At 43.0% G+C, this 24679-nt stretch overlaps 1 protein-coding gene across 1 annotated transcript in view; it reads left to right on the forward strand.

Moving 5' to 3' along the window:
• The window catches only part of TMEM132C (transmembrane protein 132C), a 276017-nt gene that overhangs the window by 147247 nt on the left and 104091 nt on the right, over positions 1-24679 (forward strand). The window contains exon 3 of the mRNA XM_042441367.1: positions 23921-24067. Within this exon, the coding sequence (XP_042297301.1) occupies positions 23921-24067 (147 nt within the window). The remainder of the gene's footprint in view (positions 1-23920; positions 24068-24679) is intronic.

The following is a 24679-nucleotide window of genomic DNA, read 5'->3' on the forward strand; positions in this document are numbered from 1 at the left end:
TGAAGACCTCCAAGGAGGGAGACTCCACTACACTCTGAGGAAGTGTGTTCCACTGTCGAACAGCCCTTACTGTCAGGAATTTCCTCCTAATGTTGAGGTGGAATCTCTTTTCCTGCAGCTTGGATCCATTCTTCCTGGTCCTGTTCTCTGGAGCAGCAGAAAACAAGCTTGCTCCCTCCTCAATATGACATCCCTTCAAATATTTAAACAGGGCTATCATATCACCTCTTAACCTTCTTTTCCCCAGGCTAAACATACCCAGCTCCCTAAGGCGTTCCTCATAGGGCTTGGTTTCTAGACCCTTCACCATTTTAGTTGCCTTCCTTTGGATGTTGTTGAAATACAGCTCTTACCATTACTGATGTTGAATGGGTGAGTCCAGCATCATCTAGTGGGCCAGAAATTCCTCACTTTTGGTCCGCACTGTGTGGAGAACACCTGGTTCTCCGTGGTTTTCAACCAGGAATATATCCCAACCCTACCTGGAAGAGTCCAAGATTGAACTTGGGGCCTTTTGTGTGAAAGGCGTGCACTCTACGACTGGGCTACAGATTTTCCTCTCTAGCTTTTCCACATCTTGCATCCTCATCAACCATACCTGTGGTGTGGGACTGAGAATAAGCAAGAATTGCTGAAATGCCCTCTTCTGTACAAACATTAAAAGCACAGGCGCTGTGGCTACTTGCTAACCCTATCAGGGAGCCATGGTGGTGCTCACGCTGGTCAGCGGATAGGATGCACATGCAATCTTAGAGCAAGTCTGTCTACAAAGGAGCAAAGAGGCTTAAGGTCCCCTTCCCTTCAAAAAAGTAACTTGTTCAAGCTCTCTGTAACTGCCCACTGCAGCTCAGTTCAGGCCAATAGCTAAATGCTCCCCATTGAATGGTTAAGAGATAGCACCAAATCTTGGCTTTCTACAATAGCCTGGGGGCATCCGAATTAAAAGGTCCACATCCTCTTAAGAATAAAAGCCCCGAGTTCAAAAGCAAATTCTCTTGGGATAACATTCCTTCTCCTAACATGACAGTAACTGGAGATACAAAGACCTCATTCTGTAGCTGGCATAGGCACAGATATAATCAACTAATTAGAACAAGGAGCCGACAAGAAATGAGACTTGAACTCTTAATGGGATCTCATCGGCTTAAGGCCCCCCTCCCTTCCGAGGATGTAGGTAATGAATCCGATTTTACACTTCGCATTTTTGACAGCGTGTGCAGAGATAGCATAATGGAATGGCCATTATCCTGGTATGGGGAAAATGCAGCAGGGAGGAGGGGAGAATGTATTTATAAAAGGTGAGATGAGCAGTTGTACTCAGTGAGATTAAATCAAGACATTCAAGAGAACAAGGGGAGAGCTTGGACTACACCCAGTCTTTCATCTCAATTAGAGTAGACCCATTGAATCATTGGGAGAAATTGCGCAGACCTCTTTCCAGTCTATTATTCTTCCCAGAGGGGTTGCTCAACTGTTTTCAACTGGGGAATGAATAATCATTGGGATTTGTTAAGTCAACACTTACGGCAGTCTAACTGATTAATTGATTTGGTGAGTGTCCCATTAGTGACATAGACAAGCAAATCCAACATAAGGCTACATTAGTATCCCTTCCCTTCCCTTCCCTTCCCTTCCCTTCCCTTCCCTACCCTTCTAATGTTAGCAATGTAAATCATCACCTACTTGGATTTTGCATGCAAGACTGAAGCGTTTCAGAAGTTTCAAAGGTTTTCTCCTTGCTGGATGAGGGTACAACAGTTTTTGTTCATTTATCAATTTTGTACTTTGGGGGTGAAAATGAATATTGCAACAACAACAACAACAACAACAACAACAGGCCTGGAACGTGAAATACCTTGTGACAGTTAATCATTTCCCAACCAGATGTTTCAGTGTGTCATGCCACCATTTCTCACTGAGAAAATTGGCTTGTGTATGTAAAGGTACACCAGTGCATGTCTAGTCGACGTGTGTTGAATCCCAGCTGCACACAGCTTTGAATTCACCCTTTGTGCACCAGCTATTAGGGGCATCTATGTCAACTGTTTAATCCAGGGTCAAACCTCGACTAGCCCCAGATCTACCACCGCATGCACTGGACCAAATACAGTGTGACTCATCATTGTGCACATGGGCCAACACCGCATCGGCCCCATTGGCCCATTTCCTTCAGTGTTGCTGCTGCTGCTACCATTGCTGCTGTAGCTTCGCTAGCCAAGCAGCTCCCCCCAAGAGCCTGGCCATCTCCATTTCTTCTGTCAGAACAGGGCACACCACTATGGACCTTATCAGACATGAGTGAAATGTCATCCAGACATGGCAGAAACGTTGTGGAAGCGCCAGGGATGTGATCATCCATGGTGCTTCTAAAGTGTAACTGAGGCTTCCCGCTATGTCCCCATTATGGAATCGTTCATGGGGAAACCATTTTCTGAATAAGGGGATATCCCATTGTTCGGAAAATGGCATCTCCTGGTTTCCCCACAAGTGATTCCATGACAGGAACATAGCGGGAAGCCTCAATTACACTTTAGAAGCACTATGGATGACCACATCCCCGGCACTTCCGCAATGTTTCTGCCACATTTGGATGGCATTTCGCCCTGTGTCTGATAAGGTCCTATGTTTCCAAAGTGGAGAGTTTGTTTTGATATTCAGGAAATGAGAGGAGTTGGTTTTAATCGATGACGCTTGATGGACTTTACAACACCTAGACAAGATCTAGAGTCCCCAGGAAATGCTTGGGCAGGAAGAATTGTTTAGAAGCACACAAGAGATGGAAGGGGGATTCTGGTCTTGTTTGCTCTGGCAGAATTCATGTTCTGACTCTTGGTTTCCATCAGAAATACAGAGTATGGGGAGGTGTGGTGGCACTTTTCCAGCAAGCTCCTCCATCTCCATGCTTCTTCACATGGCTGGGTCTACATGTCATTCACATACCTATTCCAGTGCTATGTATGCCCCTGGAGCCGCTGGTGTCTAATGTTACATCAAACTATAGCTGGATTGTGTGGGGTTTTTTGTGGGATTTTCGGGCTATGAGACTGTGTTCTAGAAGAGTTTATTCCTGACGTTTTGCCAGCAGCTGTGGCTGGCATCTTCAGAGATGGATTAATAAATATATTAGGGGATATTCAGAGGCTTACAAGCTGCAGCACAGACTGCTGACCAGAACTTGTTACATGGAGGATCCAGCTCCTTTGTTACAACAGCTCCACTGGTTACTGGTCCATTTTTCAGGCACAATGGAAGATGCTGATTATAAATGTATAAAGCTCTATAAAGCTTTGGTCCATGCTATCTAGCAGACTAGGCTATCATATATGAGCCTGCCTGAATTCTTAACATCTTTGTTTAAAAAAATGTTTTATTTTAAAAAGTCCAACAGGTTTTAGGGAACAGATTATTAGCAAAGATCTTTTGATACTGTACTGTAGTTCAATATTTTTGATCTTTTTAATCAATAAGTGCTAAACTGTTTTACATTCTATAGCTAGTTTAATTGCATTTTACCAATAATGCCTGCATGTGTTTAGCTATAAGTATTTTAACAGGTGTTTGTTTTAGGTGTTTGAAGGCTACGTTGAATTCCAGTTTTGAAGACAAGACGGGGAAATCAATAAGTTCATATTTACACAATCTCCAAGAAACTACAACGGCTTGTGCAAACATTTTCACACTAGCATAGTGTTCCAACAGGCCGTGATGTTTGTTAGCAGCACAAACCCCATTGTGGTTGAGTAATATACCAAGACTCATAAATGAAGCAGCTGGAGAGGCTGGTGAAGACCAAGTCGTGATGCCAAATTGCCTTTTGCCCTGCATTCAAGAGCTCTCACTTTGCCTCTCTCTCTGAGAGTAGAATCAAGAGGCAAAAAGGCCTGTACTTTGTCCCATAAATGTGCTTGGTTCCCATTTCTGTCCCCAGGTGATTTCAAGCTAGATAGAGCTAGACCCTTATGAACTTACCGTTATATGTTCCCCTTCCTGAGTTTAGAGTGGCAGTAAAAACAATCGGGAGAGAATTTATGACTGGCTGATGTGACTACAGTATGTGCTTTCACACATCTTCAGGGGCTCTTAAAAGAAGTTTGGCAGCTGATAACCAAAAATAAAGTATCTTTTTATTAGGCAAAGTTGCTTTGAATGTCTGTTTGGCTCAAGTGCATGGAAAATGTGGCACCCTTGCATGCAGTATGGGTTGGTTGTTGTCTGTTTGTGGCAGGTGTGGTTCAGGAGTTCCATACCCTCCAACTGCACTAAGTTGGCAGAGACGGTACGGATGAATCTCTGTTGGCTTGCTTTTCCAAATACTTTTAAAATGTCCCAGATATTCTCTCCTTCTCCCACTCTCCCTTTTGCCTTCAGCTTATTTCAGTTGCTGCAGACTAAATTCAAAGTACAAAAGTAGTTTGCACTCAACACGGAGGAGAGGAGAGGGGCGAGTCTTGCCATTCTCAGTAGGCTCAGGCAAAAGCAAACGGCTGTGGCTTCTCCTAGCTTGTCTATTCTTTCTGATTAATAACTTCAACCATTTTGACCACACTCTCATTCTATTTGGCCATGCATGCCCCAGGTTGGATCATATGGGTTACATATAATCCAAGGAGGAGGCTAGAGCTTAGGATCATTAAATATAAAGAAACAATATCATCCCCAGGCTGTTTTGGAAGCCCAGGCTTTCTCCTAGAAGGCTCCAGAAGCAACAGATCACCATTTCGATAGGTTGTAGGCCCTCACCAACCCGTGCTATTTAACATTAGAAAAATACACATTTTTTCAGAACCAGAAGTGAACTTCCATCCACTTCTGGGTTTTCATTTCTGGCATTTTTGCCAGTTCATGCAGTCTCTAGAGCAGGGCACAGTGGAACAAAAACATGCAACTGTTCCCTGGGGGAACCTGTGCATGCGCAAGACACATCATGACTTGGGCCATTTTGCCTGGATACCTGCATGTCAGAAGTATGCATAACCAGCATTTTGCATGGAGGATGCTTCAGTTATTCCTTGGGGTTGTTCCCACTGTGGTTTAAACTGGATCATGATTTCAAATGATCTGGTTTAAACCACCATGGTTCCTCCTTAATTTGAATCCCTGAAATGATTCGGAAAGAAGGGTCATGGTTTTTACCCATTTTATCCACGTCAAAAAGATGTCGGTAAAACAGGGTGCTTTTTGGGCTGAGTCGATTTATTTGGAAATAAATCGATTCAGCCCAAGTGGGAACCAGGCGGAATCGAATCAGATTCAAATCTGCCCATGATGGGGAAGATACAGCTGTCACTTTCTGCACCGATTCTTGAAACCAGCGCAAACATAGTGAGAACCACTGTGTTAGCTGAACCGATTTCAGGAATTGGTTCAGGAATCGAATCAAGTGGGAATGAGGCCCTTAAGTCCCTTGCATCCCTCTGGTTGCTGGGCAATGTCCCCAAGTTCTCCAAGTTCAAATGTCAGAAACTGTTTCTATGCCCTTCTCACCAGCTCAAGAATGTCACTTTCCACAGGCAGGGGAGAGAGATTTCCAGCATTAATATCCTTTTGTCAAGCCCCTGCCTTCCATTGAGTTGCCAGGTAGTCGGTCCATTCGCCGGAATCAAGGCAGCCAAACTTCCTTTTTCAAAAACCCTTTGAGCCGAGCCAACAAGCACTGTCCACAGGACAATGTGATCCCTTCACTGGACGATGGATGTGATGCTGAACTGTATCAGGTGTTTTCCTTATTCCCCCTCTCTGTATTTCATTTGATCGAATTAGTATTCCGGCTTTGTCGCCACAGATCAAAGAAAGATAAATTCCCTCTTTTGTAAGGAGCAGAAACGTTTTCCTGCGGCACGGGGAATAATGGCCTCTCCTCTATATTATTCATGTCCTCCCCTTTTGTACTTGTCATTTCTAGATATCCCTAGCTGCTGTGCGGCCTCATAACTCCTGGTATGTTTGATCAAAGACCCTTCAAAGGAATGGAGCAGTGGAGTAGGGGTTATCAAACCTTTTGACTGCCTTACAGGCAGCATGGCCTCTCAGTATCCATTGGCAAGTCCTTGCCTTGCTCCCCTCTAGCTCTCCGCCTTGTGAATGGGCACTTCTGTTGAGCTTTTCGCCATCTTTATGATATAAATTTTTAAAGCTCCCATAAAAAGAATGAGAAATCAAGAAGACAAACCTACCCACCAATCTTCTCTCCTCTGTGGAAAACCTATTTATGAAGATGCCACGCTCTTTAATGTCAAATTGTTGAAGTAACTTGGTGTGCACGCATTAAAATGTTACGGGGGGAAAAGAATCAGTGAAATCAATTTATTGATCTGTTGAGTGGTTGGGTTTGAAAAATCATTTAAGATGAATAAAAATGGCCAGTAACCAATTAAAATAATGAGAACCGATGCATGTTAAGGCCAAAATAATGTCATTGTTGTTAAATTATCAAAATGACAAATCATGGTTGAAAATAGTAACCAATTAGCGGAACAATTTAATGCTTGATGAATTAGGCACATGCTCTGGTATCTATAAATTCCAGGAATGGAGAGATTATTTGAAAACATTCTAAAATAGTTGGAATTTTTTTAATAAGTGTTAAGAAACCTTGCTGAGAAGAATCCTGGGCTATCAGTAAATCACACAGTTTTCAAAGCCTATTCACGATTTGGACATTATCCTGTGCAAAATTTGCACATGATTGTTTTGAACAGAAAATCACATATATATTTTTTGCACAGGAAATAGCATTTTATGTACAGAAAATAATATACTGTATATACTCGTGTATAAGTCTAAAAATTTAGGCCAGAAAAGTGACCCAAAAAACCTGAGTCGACTTATCCATGGGTCAGTGTAAGTACTGTATCTTACCTCTTATTTAAAAGAAAGAACCATCCCCTGGTGAAAAGCAAGAGTATAATCTGTCCTGGAAGCACTTACCCTCTATATTAAGACTAAGCACATAATTATATCTGCTAGAATTTTGTAAGTTCTTTGACATTGTTTTACTTTGCTTCATCCTTTAGATCCTTTGCTATATGCCCTTAAGTTTTATCCTCGATTTATCTACGGGTCATAGCAAAATCCATAATTATGGCCCCCAAACTTGCCCTCGAATTATACATGAGGTTGACTTATAGTTGAGTATATACGATAACTGAAAATATAGGTGAAATTGGATCTGACAGCACAGAAAGATATCAGATGTCCGTGATGTGTCTCCCTGATGTGTCTCTTGTCCTCCCTCTTCCTTACCAGGAACAAGTGCCTTTTTCTTGTCCTTGATCTCTATCAGAACAGGTTCCAATGATTCCCCAAAGAGCTTGGTTCCCAGGAAGGGCAGAGACAGCAAGTTCTGTTTAGAGTCCGCATTTCAACTCTTGAGCCAAAGCTGGCACCTAATGGCCAGTGATGCTGCCTGAACCCTGGTGCTTAACTGGGCTGTAACCAGAGTCCCATCTGCTGAGAAGACAACCACTTTCAGCAGCTTGTTGGGACCTTTTCTGAGTTTGGTTTCACATGGCGGAACCTTTTTGATTAATTCTCTAATCCAGTGAAGAGAAGTCCTGGCTATGATAGAGACTGAAGAAGCCAACCTAATGGCTACAGAAATGGCCTTGTGGGCATGTTTAAGGACTGCCTCCACCCTCCTGTCCTCAGACACCCTTAGGATCTCCTCCTCATCTCTGCAAAACAAGGCAGAAGAGACCAGGCCAGAAATGGAAGGATCAACCAAAGGGATTCGAAGCTTGGCCATCACACTCTTGGGCAGGCTATAAAGCTTCCTGAGAGCACTGGGATTAGACCTATTGGAAGTTGGCTTGCTCCACTCAACCCTAACAATCTGCATGAAATTGGCAGGCAAAGGAACTTCGCAGGAAATCATAGAATCATGGAGTTGGAAGAGACCGCAAGGGCCATCTAATCCAACCTCTTGCCATGCAGGAACTCTCAGTCAAAGCATCCCCAACAGATGGCCATCCAGCCTCTGTTTAAAGTCCTCTAAGGAAGGAGACTCCACTGCGCTCCGAGGGAGTGTGTTCTACTGTCAAACAGCCCTTACTGTCAGGAAGTTCCTCCTAATGTTGAGGTGGAATCTCTTTTTTTGTAGTTTGCATCCATTGCTCTGGGTCCTAGTCTCTGCAGCAGCAGAAAACAAGCTAGCTCCCTTCTCAGTGTGACATCCCTTCAAGCTGCTGTTAGGGGGAAAAACCCTTCATACTCCTCTGAGGAAGTTCTGGGTCCTATGAAGGGGGCAGGTCTGAAGGAAGGGAGAGACCCAAGGCCCTGATCGTCTTCCTAAGGAGCATTGGAAAGTCATTGGTCCAGAACAGCCTGATGGAGTTGGGGACAGAGGATATTAAATGCACAAGCACCACCTCTAAAAGGACAGCCCAACCCAAATTCAGTCAAGGTTTGGGGAGGCAAGCTGACAGGATGATGCACGGGAAGGGGTGAATATGGTTGGTAGGGAATTTCTCCCGGACATAGCAGCCTGACTTCAGATATTCATAGACCAGGAGGTTGTCACCATCACTGCAGTGGGCACGTTCTCCCTACTTAAGCCTCAGAATTCCATTGGAGGCAATGATAGGAGGAAGGTAGGAGCAGGGTCTGTCTCTCCCTCTTCCTTTGCCTCCTCGGTCTCAAGTGGCCCACTGCCTGATGGGTTAGACCCAGTAAGCAGCCAAAGCTCTGGTGCCACAACAAACGACAATTTACAGAATTCCATAGCATTGTGCCATGGCGATTAAAGGAGCCCTGTTGGCACAATGGTTAAATGCTGGTGCTGTGGCCACAACGTTGTAAATTCAATCCTAGAGGAGGGCTCTAAGGTTCACTCAGCCTTCCATCCTTTCGTTAGTCAGTAAAATTAGTACCCAGCTTTTTGGGGGCAATTGGCTTACACATTGTAAACTGCTTAGGGAGTGCTAGTTCACTGAGAAGCGGTATAGAAATGTACTTGGTATTGCTATTGCTATTAAAGTGGTGTCGTACCAAATTATTTCTGCAATGAGGACACAGCCTAGGAGCAGGGCATGAATGACAGTGGTAGTGTAGTTGTTTTTAAGTCCTTGCCAGTATTATAATTTAGTGTAGTGTAGAGGCCAGCATGTTGGAGCAGGACTGGATCGGCTTAGCTTCAGATCCACACATTGGGCCAGTCCCTCTCTTTCTCAACCGTACATCACAAGGTTAAAGTGAGGGTTCAATGAGGGTGTTGGCAAGGAACCCTTTATGTTGCCTTGAGATCCCTGGAGGCATAGGAATGTGATAAATAATAATAATAATAACTTTATTACGGCCAATTGGCCAGCACGGAATGTGATAAATAACATCTATGCATCTTTTAAAATGTTAAATTTTAAAACACACACAGAGGAAATATTGGATGCGTACCTTGTGCCTTACAAAAATAAAAATCCAGGCCAAGAAAACTTACATTCCCTGCTAAAAATAGATAGTGTCATCTTGCATAGACGCTTTTAATTTGCATAATTTCTTGTGATAGCCAAATGTAGGGCTTTGGTTCCACCACAGTCCTTGTGCATCATGCTCTAGTCTCCCCTAGAGCATGAAGCGTAGTTCTGTGCACTGGAATGTATTCAGCTGTATCTCATATGCTGTGTAGGCTGTTCCAGAGTATGGTTCCCCCTCCCTTTGTGAGGCTGAATTCTCTTGCTATGGCAGCAGCCTGCAGAACCTGAAGCCAGGTGCTTGTTTGCGCCGAGATTCTGCCACATATGATTGCATTTGTACACTGTCATGTTGAAACGAAATAATCCCTGTCATGAGGAAGCTTATGCGATAGTGGAAGAATCAAAAATTACTTTGGGGTGAGGGTTAAGACGCTGATCTGAAAAATGATGCTCTGCAGAAGACAAAGAAAATGACTCAATGTAAAATGTTAACCATTTTTTAAAAAAGCTTTCTCTTTCTCGGTTGCAGAAGGAACTATAATATGGTGCTCCCCAGTCATGGGGGAGCATTGAAGTTCTTGGACTACAACTGTGATAGCTCCTAAGTCATCGGGGCCAATGGTCTGGAGCAAGTGACCTTGTAGGGGCCGAGTGCCCAAACTAAAAGGTCTTCTGACGCCAGGTGTTACCTGGTGCCAGGGGTGGGACTTCCACCATCTGGGGGCAGGACTTCTACCTTCTGGGGATGGGGCTTCCGGGGCAGGGCTTCTTCCTCCGCCCTCCCAGACCTTCAGCTGCCTCTCTAGAAACACGAGAGGAAGAAGAGGAACAGGCATTCACCTCTTCCTACTCCTCTCCCTGCGCCATTCCTGGCCTTCAGCTGCCTCCAAAGAGGCAACTGGAGGCTGGAAAGGGTTGGAAAGGAGGAAGAAGAGACACGTGTCTCTTCCTCCTCCTCTCCCAGTGCCATTCCCAGCCTTCAGCTACCTCCAGAGAGGCAGCTGGAGGCCAGGTAGAGTCAGAAAGGAGGAGGAACAAGCGCATGCCTCTTCCTCCTGCTGCCGAGTTCCAGGGGAAATAGTGTCATATGCCATCTCTGGCACACATGCCATAAGTTCACCATCACGGATCTGAGGTATGACAGCTGTAGTCCAATATCTAGGAACCAGAGATTGGGAACTATTGGTATAACTATTGGTGTATCTACTGATTAGCAGATACAAAGAGGCATTACACTACAGGACAAATATGCTACTGGTCTCCACAATTTTAAAGTCCTATTTGCATGTCACAGATTTTTGGTGAATGGGAGTAAATTCCAAGGAATTGAACCCTTTGAACTGCCCATTCAGTTTTAATCTGAATTTAGCTGCTGTAGATGAAGGGGAAGTACATTTCCTCAGAAGGTTTGACCACTTGTAATGAAAAGGATTTGGGAGTGTCTTGATCTTGAGCAAGTAGCATCCATTGACTTCAAGAAAGACCTGTTCCTGCTGGAGAAGCTAATTGCTAGAACCGGTTTGTGGCTCTACATAGCTGTCTACATTTTTTGACACATCTTGGTGGTGGTAGTGGTGAGGAGTGACTGTACATTTCTGTTATACCTCACCTCGAATCTACACCACTGTGTAGATCCACTGTAGGAAGGCATGGGTAACCAAAAATTCAATCAGAAATACCGGTGATCTTGGACACGGTCTACAATGTGTTTGTATGTGTGTGTTTGGAGAGGTTTTGAGTGTAACACTGGAGTGTGCTTCCCATTGTAACACAAAAAGAAAACTGGCTTCATCAAAATTTGGATAACATCTATGAGGACTGATCCTTTTAGAATGGTTTATATAAATCCTTGGATTCTAGATCCTATTTTAGAAAATGGGTTGCTTTCTTCAATTCACCTATAATCTCCACACTGTCATAAGAGTATTTCAGTAACAGTACAAATTCCAAAGAGGAGACAAAAGATCTGATAATAAGAGACAGCTGATAGAGAAATGAGATCAGAGACCTGAAGATGTTTCTGCTGCATGAAAGTGGGGAGTCACGAAATCTCTCTCTCTTTCTCTTCCATTTAACTAAACAAATATCTTTGGACAACAGGACACTGGAGACCTACTAATTGCTTATGTCTGCCAAGGACTGGCTTTGGTTTCATTCTTGATATAGTTCTGGATTTCAAAGAAACCTGGTCTGTATACTATTGTTAATGCTAGCCAGAGTAAATTCACTGAATTAGTGGGATTGACATCAATGTTGATTCCCCCATTTAACAGTGGATTAAATAGATCTGTTCTAGGGAGCCCTGGTGACACAGTGGTTAAATGCCAGTACTGCAGCCACAAGGTTGTGAGTTCGATCCCACATGGCTCCAGCTTGACTCAGCCTTCCATCCTTTTGTAAGTCATTAAAATGAGGACCCAGCTTGTTGGGGGCAGTTGGCTTTAAGATTGTAAACTGCTTAGAGAGTGCTGAGTTCACTATGGGGATTGTCACACGGAGGTACTTCCGTAGGTGAAACATAGGCGAAACATTGCAGAACTGTTTCAGAAGCGCAAAGGTGGGATCGTCCATTGTGCTACTAAAATGTAATTGAGACTTCCCGCTTTCCTTCCATCGACAAAGTGTTTGCAGAGAAGCCAGGAGAAGCCATTTTTTAAATAACAGGATATCCCATTATTCAAAAATGGCTTCTCCATGAACGCTTCATCGGCGGAAGGAAGGTGGAAAGCCTCAATTACGTTTTAGAAGCACGAAGGATGATCCAACCTTTGTGCTTCTGAAATGGTTCTGGAATGTTTTGCCCACGTAAGTGTCTCTGTTTGATAATCCCCTATGAAGCAGTATAGAAAAGTAAATGCTATTGCTATTGCTATTGCTTATTGGGGCTAAGCAGTAGAATTTAGGCTGCCATTTGTTTTTACATGGACATATAGATTTACTCATTCCCACCCCATGTAGAAATGATGTAAGAATGTAAGGTCTTAAAGGAGATAATTCTAAGTATATGTGTGTGTACACAACACCAACACCACCAAACTTCATCCACCTATCCACAACCCCACATCCCCAAAAGGCTTATAAAATAATATAATCTAGTCTCTTGGTGTAAATATCTTCTCTTTTAGAAAAGAATTCATGCTGTTTGGGTTTAGGTCATTCTTGTTCAAAATTTTTAGTCGATTTAAAAAAACAGAAGGATGGTGCGCATATGTGTGCATTTCAACTACAAATCCACATTTTAAAGCAGCGTGGAGCAAGAGTTGATGCTTTTTCTCTTTCCATTCTACTTTGGTTTCTGTTAGAAAACACAAATGTTTTCCCTAGACTCAAACTCACTTGGATGCTGTGAGTACAAGAGAAGCACTCATCTAGACTAAACATGCATTGGGCTTAGGAGTGTATGTTTAATAAAGCGAGAAACACAGTTGGGACCCCAAAGCAAACACTTAGTAGAGAGAGAAAGAAGCATAGATTTGCTGGAGTGAAGCAGAAATAGAGGGAAGAGAAAGAGAATCAAGACATAAAGAGAATGCCAAACCCGAGAGGAATAAAATGGAAATTGTCATGTGAACCCCATTATTTTCACCTTTGGCTGCTAATTCAGCGTTGTTTCCTTCTGATCAGTGCTACCAACCGTCTTCAGGAATAGAGCGATGCCAGTCAGTCCGAGATCATACAGTGAACAAGTTTTTGTCATAAATCCTACACTGATGGCTTGGTGAAGGTGTCAGTTAGGACAAAGCAAGCCCACAGCGAAAGAGGACAGGCAAGTGTCCCTGATTATAGGGATACATAGGGGATTGTGCATGTGCATATGGCCTGAGAACATAATGACATCATGACCTTATGTAGCCAAACAGATTTGGATATGAGTGTTAATGGGGCTCGACAGTCTGCCCCGAAAGGGCTGGGTATAGTTACCTGTTTTTCCTCTGGAGGGAGGCTGCAGCAGCCAAACCGTGCAGCCTCCCTCCACAGTAAAAAGAACCTGCTAAAAGTGGATTCTTTTTATGGCACATGGCCACCGCCATCAGTGCACCATTAGCACATTGTGGCACGCCGATGATGCAACCACGGTGATGCGATGTGTGGATGCTACACCGTGCATACGTCATCATGGTGGCCCCCATATGGACGGGAAGCCACCATGATGGCACCGCTGCCATGCACTAGGGTTCGGGAGCGTGCAGACCCTAGAATTGGCGCCAGGATGGCGCTTCCCACCCATCTGTTTCGGGCCAATGTATTAACTGAAATAAAATTAAGTCAGTTCAGAGTGAGGACAATGCTTCCCTGATAAGCCAAAAAAAACCCCACCTAAACTAAAAAAAGTTAAAGGAAATGGAACATTTTCAACTCCGCATAAATATTTCATAAATAACAGCGAGTACTTTCAACTCAGTCCTTCCTGGAACAGTAATCTGTGCTTTAGCCTCTGGAATAATTTTCTATCAGGATTGGTATGCTTATAATACAGTTTAACCTTTGGTTGATGGCAGTGTAAGCCAAGGTAGAACAATACATCTTGGACCAGGTATATCAGCAACCCAGTGAAGTGAGCGTCACAAAGTGACTGAGATAATAGAATCCACAACGCTACGTATGTAAGTAAACAAATGCTGCTACATGTTGCTGTTACCAAGGACAACGTCAATATCATGTTGGACAATGTTTCTTGAATATGTTTGCGCAGGAAAGAGAAAGTTTATTGTTCAGACCAAAGAGCAAAAGCAGACCCAGGGTGTTTGTAATTGTGAATGCTTCATATAGAATAATAGAAGCACAGAAATGGAAGAGACTCCAGTGGCCGTCTGGTCCCTGCCATGCAGGAATGCACAACTAAAAAACACCAGGGAGATGGATATCAAATCTCTGTTTAAATACCTCTAAATCCGCCACCAGCTGAGACAATTTATTCCATGATCAAACAGCTCTTACAGTAAAGAGGTTCTTCCTAATGCTTAGATGATATCTCTTTCCTTATAATTTGAATCCACTGGTTATCAGTTTAGTCTCTGGGAGAGCAGAAAATAAGCTTGCTGTTTCTTATACATGACATCCCTTCAGATATTTAAACAAGACTATCATATCACCTCTTAACCTTCTCTTCTCCAAGCTAAACATACCCAGTTCCTTAAGCAGTTCCTCACAGGGCTTGATTGCCAGAGTTTGACCATCTTGGTCACTCTTCTCTGGACACGTTCCAGCTTGTTAATATCTTTCTTGAACAGTGGTGTCAAGAACACAGAATGCCAGGCGAAGTCTGTTCAAAGCGGAATAGAGTTATACTACTTCTCTCCTCTGTTGGGACACTACACTCCTGATGATGCAATGTAGAATTTCATTGGCATTTTTTGGTCACTGTATCATACTGTTCACTCGCTTGTGGCCTCAGGTCTTTTTGATGGGTACTACTGTCAAGCCAAGTGCCATGCTTCCAATTTGTCATGGCCATTTGTTGTCATCTATAAATTGGATAAGCATGCCCTCTATGTCTTTTTCCAAGTCTCGGGCAACGCTGTGCCCAGGATAGAACACTGCCCTTGAAAAGTATCCAAGGATCTTCAATGGATAGAACATAGGATGTAATTTTAAGGTTTTCAAGGACAGCACAAATAGAACTCTATGCCCATTGTAGCATCCTTTAAATCCCTCTTACTGTCACTTAAGGATTGTTACATTGTGAGTGGCCATGCCCTGCTTCGGATTAAGTTGTCCATTCTCATAGAACAAGTATGATCAGCTTGTGGTCCTCTAGATGTTGTTGTAGTGCAAATCCCATCATTCCTCACTCATTACTGACTATGTTGGCTAGGGTACAGCAATAGCTGGCAGATGGTACTTTCCCCCTTGTGTTAGAACACCATCTGCCTTCTAGGTATGTTTAGCCTGGAGAAGAGAGGCTAAGAGGTGATATGACAGCCCTGTTTAAATAGTTGAAGGGATGTCATATTGACGAGGGAGCAAGCTTGTTTTCTGCTACTCCAGAGAACAGGACCCGGAGCAATGGATGCAAGCTCCAGGAAAAGAGATTCCACCTCAACATTAGGAGGAAATTCCTGACAGTAAGGGATGTTCGACAGTGGAACATACTCCCTCGGAGTGTAGTGGAGTCTCCTTCTTTGGAGGTCTTCAAACAGAGGCTGGATGGCCATCTGTCAGGGATGCTTTGATTGGGATTTCCTGCATGGCAGAATAGGGTTGGACTGGATGGCCCTTGTGGTCTCTTTCAATTCTAGGATTCTCTTCTATGATTCTATGATTCTGACATGCCTGACTACAGCTGTATTTCAACTGACTGGATACTGTAGACAGGGTAAGCTACCTGTTGCTGGGTGGCTGCACATAGCTGAAGGGCAGTAGGAACCTTACTACAGTACTCATAACTGTAGCAGCTTATAACTGTTTGGAAATACAGGGACAGCTTGTACTGTGGTGCCACAGTGTATTGGGGTCACTGTCTGGGCGGCACAGTGAGCAAAATAGCCAGGAGTGTCTGACCATTGGATTTTGCTGTCTGATTGTCTTTATTTGCTGTCTGACTTTATAGGTTGGGATGAGCAACTGTTGCCCTTCTAGTGTTTATGGATTGCCACTCCCAGCATTCTTGACCGTTGAGTATGCTGGGTCAAGCAGATGGGAGATGGATCTCCCAGAGATCCTCACACAGGGCTAAGAAAGAATCCTGGCTGCATTGCCAAATCATTCTTGCCACCCATTTATTGCTCTCAGTTTTCAACTCTTTTAATTTAAACCTTACCAACAATACTGAGCCAAATGATCTAACCTGGTATAAAATAGATTCTGCTATACCTACACCATTTTCCTACCCATTTTTATACGGCAAGGATCACAGACAGGTCAGTGACATAGTACATGAAGGTTATTTGGTGTGCAAGATGCTTGAAGAATACTCAGTCAATCCAACTAGGCTGCATGGTCAGTGAAGGCAAATCAGAGCAAGCGCCAATACAGAAGTGAGCTTCTCCTCCTCCTCCTTCTGTTCTTTTTTTTTTGCAAAATAGTATTGAAAATGATATTTCTAATAGGGATGTGATCCCCCTGCTCCCCCAGGTTTGCACGATAATGATGAGTATTGGCTCAGCTCCACTAAAATGGACAAAAAATTAAGTAAAATGAAAGTTGGCCCAACTCCAGGAGAATTCATCTTTCTCCATATGAACTTTCAGATGCAAGAAGTGGCTTGGTCTCTTGAAGCTGGCACTAGACCTTGCAACTCACACCATAGAGCTAGTGCTTTTATTGAGAGAAGTCTCAATGTGCATCTCTCTGTGCGTTGTGTAGGGTGGGGGGGGGGGGTTGGAGGGGGGGTGAATTCAACGAAACCGAGGCACTGACAGAGAGGAGCCCAAAGGGGGCAGTGTTTAATAAGTTGATGTGTAAAATTGTTCAACAGAGAGAGAGTGTGCTTTCTAGTATATAATGTTATGATCCAAGTGAACCGTCTAAATCATTCTGTCTCTTTATCAGTTATATTTGTAGTCCACCTTCTGCTCTGGTTCAGTGTGGCTTGAAATATTCCATAGTCATACCACTGTCTTCAAAGGTCTTGCACTGTAACTATTGGATAAGGATGCTTTTAGGTATCAAAAGGCTAAAAGAAAGTAGTATTGGTGGGAAATCCGATCGGATTGATGGAAAGGACTGGAAGACACACAGAAATAGGTTTAGCATACATAGTGTTTTAAATTTGGACAGTACCATCCCCCCCCCCCCCATATTTTCAAGACCACCCCGTCATTTTAATATAAATGTCAGTTTTGTCCCGTTTTTGAGAAAAATGCCTTGTTAGGTTGCTAAAAACGGTTTGGAGATCCCTATCGGAAACTGTGATTGTCCCTTCAAAAATGTTGTCAGGGAGCATGAGAAGTTTTATGATAAGGCGTTGAAATTTGCTGCGTAAGATTAAATCATTGGAGAAATATTCACAGGAGGATTGCAAGAACAACCATCTCCAGAATTCCATAGCCTTGTGTCATTGCAGCTGAAGTGCTGTCACACTGGATCATTTCTGCATTGCGGATGCAGCCACAGCATCCTTGCATCTGGGATTCAGATGAACATAATTATGGTCTTCTCGAGCATTTCAAACATCTACAGAACGCACATGCACACTCCTTGCCATTTGGCTAGGATTTGCGCATCTTGATGCTCTGGCATATTAATAAACAGAATCTAGTGATATTCACGGGATGGCCAGAGGTGCCACAACAAACTACCATTCCCAGAATCCCATAGGCTTCAGCCATGGCAGTTAAAATGGATTCCACAGCCTTGAGCCATGGCAGTTAAAGTGGTGTCAAACCGGATTATTTCTGCAGTGCTGATGCAGCCTGTGAGATTTTTTTTCTTGGTAGGGATTTGCAGATCAGCCCTCAAGCATGTGCTTTGAATGTACAAGGCAGTAATTCCCAAGTTGTTTGTCTAACAAAAGGCTACCAGTAGCCACCTAACCCCAAAGTTTCCACTGGTGGGAGCTTGTAGGAGTAGAACTGACAACCCCTTGCTATGTACACTTTAGGTAGCATCTCTGACTATGATAGCAGAGGCATCCTTTCAGATCCTGCTCAGTCTCACTGAAGGACAAACCAGTCACTCTTGCTCAGAAGAGAACGAGAGGGAGGACAGATCTATGCCCACAGCCGTGAATCGGTTAAGGCCACCATAATTTTATTGTGTTGGTCCCTCAACCTCTCTTCTCCACTCTCTTCTCCATCCTTCTAAAATGCTGCACATATGGATATGGGAACCCCGCTGAATAAACTGAACTGTGATGCAGTGAGAAACCAGGTGGAAGCCACATCTCGGATACAAACTGTAGTAAATAAACTGCATCACTATAGTTTTTTGTTGCTTTTTCAGACTATGTGGCCATGATCCAGAAGAGTTTATTCTTGACATTTTGCCAGCACCTGTGGCTGGCATCCTCAGAGAATAGTTTCTATCATTGGTCTCTTCTGGCTGCCTGAGAGCACTTGCATGCAAGGATCATTTCTTAAGAGAGCAAACATGATTTAGTGGTTTGAGTGCTGAACTATGAAAGCTCAAGACCAGGGTATGAATCCCTGCTCGGTTTTGGAAACCCACTGGGTGCAGGTCACACTCTCTCAGCCCCAGAGGAAAGCAAAGGCAACCCCTTTCTGAACAAATCTTGCCAAGAAAACCCCATGATAGGTTTGTTTCAGGGTCATCATAAGTCCCAAAGTTAAATAAATAAATAAAGTTGCCCCTCCATTTTCACGGACATGAGATCTGTGGTTTTGATTATTCACGGAGGGGCAACCTCCATTAAAGTTAATGGTGCACGCACCCGTGACACGTGCACATGGCCGTACACAGGAGCACACTGCCATGCAAAGCTATGAGGCTTGAATATACACAAGTTCACAGGTGGGGGGGGGGGAATCCGGAACGGATCACCCACAAATTCGGAGGAAGGATTATAAATGTAGAGATGTAACAAATACTTGCATTTTTCCCAACCCTTATCAAGAAAATGGTCAACCACCATCAGACTGTTTGCATTTCAGGGTCTTTTTTTTTTCCAAAGAATTATTTGCATGCCAAAAAAATAAAAATAAAACACCTTTGTGTTTTTGCTCAAAGACAACATCTTGCGTAGAAAGCTGTGTTTTGTGAGAAAGGCACCAAAAATACAACACACCATTTATTTATTTTTTTCACCCAACAACTTCCAGCATGTTAGACATCGCTGAAAAATGTGCAGGAACTCTCATAATACTGAAGAGCAGGGGAGGGGAAAGAACTTTGATTTTTTTCCCCTTCTTCTTGCATGAATGAATTAAATAAGCGAAGATGTACATCTCTGTTGTAGTGTAACCTCTGACGCATAAGGAAGGGGACGACTTAATTTAAAATATCAAATATGGGAAATGCTTTCATTTCCTGACCTAATTCTACCTCATCTGTTGACCTTGTTATATAAAGCTGAGAGAGAACGGGAGTGAGAGAAAGAGAAAGAGCGGCTGCACAGTGGTGTGTGTAGCAGATTATGCTTCTCCGTATTTATTTTTGAAGCCTACTCTTTGGAGCATTCCAACAGCTAATTCCAGCACTAAGTGCCATCGCGGCATTGATTTCTCTCACTACAGTTAACCTACTTACTCCTAGACTCGTCCTGCCTTTAAATGGACATTGCCTAATGCGTTTTGTATATATGTAAAGAGAGGGGAGATTTTGTCCTAATGTTCGATATGCCAGTTAATTAACAAAATGGCTTCACCACGACTGGAACGGTTTTCCTCGCTCATCACCCCCCTATTTCTCTTTATTTATTTATTTATTTATTTATTTATTTATTTATCTATCCTTCCATCCATCCGTCCATCCTCCTGTCCCGGATTGTGTCACTAACCTTGTCCAAAGAAAATGTCATTCCTAATAAACGAGAAACCCGGCTCGTGTCTCTACTGCATTTCATGGTGGAAAGAGCAATCTCCAACTCCTGAGGAAATTGTAACCCCCAATCAAACTCCGGCTGTCATGAATCCAATTGCAAGTGACAACAAACCTCTCCCAGGCAATGTACGGGAAGCCAATGAGCAAAATATGGAGATATCTCGATGGAAGAGAAAGGTTTAAGAGGAGTTATTTGGTAACTGGCCTTTTCGGCAGTCAATTTCTTCTGAGTTTCTCTCTTTCCCGCATTCCTTCTCCCACAAAATTCTCCAGCACCTCTAAGTAATTCAAGAAGAGTAGGACAACAATGAATATCACTCTAAACTAGTCTCTTTTAACCTGGAGCCCTCCAAATGGGCTTTTGTTGTTCTGTTTATAGTCTTTATATACCACTATATTAAAAAGAAGGCTGGAATCCTGTTGGTCAGCCCCAACTGGGATAGACCTCCTTGAAGCAATTGTTGCATGATTATTTTGGTGGTTTTTTGGGCTATGAGGCCATGTTTTAGAAAAGGTTTCCCCCTCCTCTAGAACATGGCCTTATAGCCCAAAAACTCACAAAAACCTATGGATGCCGGCCGTGAAAGTCTTCGGCTGCACAACCGTTGCATGCGCCGATACATCAACATGAGCCAACATGAATTTCTGTGATTCAATGGATATGCTCTGGTTGGGACTAACTGTAGGACTTGGGGTCAAAATCTCTAAGGATTTACTTTAAGATACATCTCAAAAATAATATAAAATGTGTTTTGAAGTAGTACATAAATGTCAGGAGCTGAGCCCGCCAGCTTGCCTGACATGGCTAAGAGAGTTGGATTTGCTTGTCTTAGCTTTGCTTGCTCACACTTTATTGTAGCTTACTGCTGCTAAATGATGGTGCTTGTTTGTTGTTAACCACCCTCAAGTCGATCTCAATCCAGGGCGAGCCTGGATTGAGATCTCCAAGAGTCCCTGTCCCCCAGAGTTCTGCTTAATTCCTGCAAAGTCATGCCTGAGGCCTCCTTAATAGAGTCCATCCATCTAGCATGCGGCCTTCCTCTCTTTCTACTTCCCTCCATCTTCTCTAGCATTATTGTTTTTTTTCAAATGGGTTGTGCCTTCTCATGATGTGTCTGAAATGCAACAGCCTCAGTTTTGTCATCTTGACTTCCACGGAGATTTATGTCTTGATCTGCTCTAGGACCCATTTGTTTGTCTTTTGGGCTGTGCACGGGATTCTCCAGCACCACATCTCAAATTAATTGATTTTCTTCCTATCTTCTTTCCTAACTGCCCAGCTCTCACATCCATCCATGGTAACAGGGTATACAATGGCTTGTATGATTCTAATTGTGCTCAGTTGTATATCTTTGCATTAGAGGATATTTTCTAGCTCTTTCATTCTTAATCTTCTTCTGATTTTCTGGTTACAATCCCCATTCCTATCAATGTTTGATCCCAGGTATGATTTTTCCCCCTATTTATTCATTGTCTACGTTGAATTTATGTAGATTCTCTGTGGTCATTATTTTTGTTTTCTTTATGCTCAACAGTTGTCCTGCCTTTGCACTTTCTTCCTTGATCTTCCTTAGTAGTTGTTTGAGGCCTGTGAGGTTTTCTGCCAGTATTATGGTGTCATCTGCATATCGTAAATTGTTGATATTCCTTCTTCCTATTTTCATTCCTCCTTCTTTTGTGTCCAGGCCTGCTTTTCTTCCAATATGTTCTGCATATAAGTTGAATAGGTAGGATGATACGATGCAGCCTTGTCTGACCCCTTTGCCAATTGGGAACCATTCTGTTTCTCTGTGTTCTGTTCTGACAGTAGCCTCTTGTCCTGAGTACAGATTCCTTATCAGAACTATCAGATGTGTTGGCACACCCATGTCTTTAAGGGCGTTTCATAGCCTTTTATGATGTTTGCAGTCAAAAGCTTTGCTATAGTCTATAAAGCACATGCTGATTTTCCTTTGGAACATGTAGTAGTGTGTTAATAGCTAAAACTGTTGCCCACATTCCTTTGTGGTTAATGATCAGGTGGGAAGGGAGTTGAGGCTGTGATCCATAGGAAAAGGAAAGTGTTTGGTTTCGTGTTGGATGAGAATGCAGCCTGCTGAAAATGTGGATTTATGTATGTTTTAATTATGCATGCTAACACTAGCTCTTTAGTCCTGACAACACATGTCTATGGTTGATATCTATAGCTTTCGAATGAAGGTGTTTTTTTTACTACTAAAAGCCTGAATTTCTGAACTGAAGTGTTCCTGTACATGACAATATTTAAAACTACAGCAATGACAGAAAAATGCAATTATCATCAACTGGGAAAAGCTTACATGAACAAATACATTTTTCAGTAGGCATTTAAAACTGAATACAATCTCTGTCTCTTGCCATATGAAAAGACTATTCCAGAGGATAGGAGCCCAACCCTGAAAAATGTACAGTTTTACTCAGGGGTATTTCATTAGTTGTGGGACAACCAATAAGCCTGTGCTGAGGGTTTTAGTGGTCAACTGGGCATGCATGTTGTCGTAGTGTGACCTCACATTGTTTCCAAGTTATGGCGACCCTAAGGCAAACTTATGACCTGGTTTTCTTGGCAAGATTTGTCCAGAGAGGGTTTGCCTTTGCCTCCCTCTGAGGCTGAGTGTGCCTTGCCTATGGTTATCCACTGGGTTTCCATGATGGAGTGGGGATTCTAACCCTGGTCTCCAGTTGTCCAATACTCAAACCACTATACTATGCTGGTTCTCTGGTCATGTATAAGGGAAGATGTTCTGGTAGGTATCCTGGGCCCCATACAGATGGGCAAAAATAAAGCTGCTTCGGGTCACTTTGGAGGTATGCTGTTTAAATGATGCATGCGTCCTAAGAGTCCGGAAGCCTCACCAAAGCCACGATCCAGTCCTAAGAACTGGAATGCAGCTTTGGCACAACTTCTGGACTCTTAGGATGCATGCATCATTTAAACAGCATACAGTGGTACCCCGGGATACGAAATGACCGCGTTACGAAATTTCCGGGATACGAAAAAATTAGATAGGAAAAAACTGTTCCGGGATACGAAGGTTTTTTCGGGTTACGAAAAAATTTTTGGTGCTTTTCGGCGCTTTTTCGCACGAAATCGCGGCTTTCCAGCGCTAGCGGCTATGGCTTTTTCGGGTTGCGAAATCTTTCGGGTTACGAACGGCGCCGCGGAACGAATTAAATTCGTAACCCGGGGTACCACTGTATCTCCAAAGTGATTTGAAGCAGCTTTATTTTGGCCTGTCTGTATGGGGCCCTGGTTTTGTGCTGTTTAGATCTTTCTTTGTTTTATGTTTGTCAAGAACAAAACCTTGATAGTGTTTCAGTAGCTGAAGCTAGTGTATTTCTGGTCAACAGATCTCTTAGACTGCAATTGGTACACCTATATGATTGTGTTGCATCCCATTCTGAAGCTATCTGCTTTGAATTGGGTTGGAAACAATTGGCTTGGAAATGTTTCTTGGTGCTTCAAGATATCCTGTTCTGTTTTGAAGCTGATCCACAGGCTGTACCTAGTCCTGAAGTAGAATAATGATTTTTGGTATGGCACTGCCAGTGAGAATGTATGTCAGGATTCTTACTTTCTCCTAAGAACTGTGGTGGAACTAAGAATGGAATAATCTTTGATCCTACCAGCCTACTTCTCACTTCCCAGATGAATCGACAAACTAGAACATGGTTATTCTTCAGACTGTGCACTTTGCTACATTTTGCAATGCAGTTTCTAGCGCAAAATGTATATATTAAGGAAGTTGCATGCATATTCAAGTACATTGCATATAAAATGCATATTTTACTGTAATATTGCAGGGTATAGTACAGCGCTGTTGGTAATGTCATTAAGAATTGTCATCTCCTTGTGTTTCCATCGATCAGTCCCCTTTCTCTGTCACACAGTGGTGAATGCCACTTCTGACCTTCCTAAAAGAGGTGGTCTTCATTCTCTGTCCTTTTGTCCAATGGGCCAAGACTCTTCTTGTATTCTTTGTGGGTGGTAGTAGTGGATATAAGTATGCCATTTAGAGATATTTAATATATGTATATATATTCTTTCTCAACAGGGCAAAAGTGAAGAAAGGTGTAAATATCCTGAGTGCAAAGGCAAGTGACCCACGACAGTGGGACCTGACGCAGGAGATCGGCAATGGAGGAAAACATTCAACCACAACTGTGATGTGTCAAAGAATAATGCAGACTCCAAGAAGCAGGTGAGCGGGCTTCATAGTCTCACTACTTTAGGCTCTCCTCTTATCTGTGATAAAGGTGTAATGTATGAAAAGGCTTTGATTCAGACTGAACAATCACTCAGCAAAGCCATTGAAAGGGTCTTTATGGAGGAGGCTCTTTCCAGACATGGTCAGATTCCAGAAATTAACTGGTCACTGTGAGAAGGTGGATGTTTAACTGATGGATGGGCTTTTGGTTTCATCCAGCTTAGCCCTTTTCAAACTTCTGTTGATATCTCAATGTATACAGCAGTATACTTCTGGTGGGTCTTTTGTCTGACTAGCAGAAGTAAACCTAACCTATCTATCCCTGATTCCTTGTTGTAGTTATTGCTTGCCAGTGTTATTATTTTAAGCTATGATTTATATAGTAAATTGTTTAATTGTATTTTATTGGGGGGATGAGAGGGTTTGTGGAATATGGATTGTGTGTTTTAATGTTGTAAGCCGCCCCGGTTGCGTTGCGCAGAGGGGAGGGGTAAAAATAATAATAATATAATTATTGTGAAGTCAAAGGCTTTCATGGCCGGCGTCCATAGTTTTTTGTGGGTTTTTCGGGCTCTGTGGCCATATTCTAGAAGAGTTTATTCCTGA

This window comes from Sceloporus undulatus, chromosome 10 (genome assembly GCF_019175285.1).
Source record: "Sceloporus undulatus isolate JIND9_A2432 ecotype Alabama chromosome 10, SceUnd_v1.1, whole genome shotgun sequence".
NCBI classification, from domain to species: Eukaryota; Metazoa; Chordata; class Lepidosauria; order Squamata; family Phrynosomatidae; genus Sceloporus; species Sceloporus undulatus.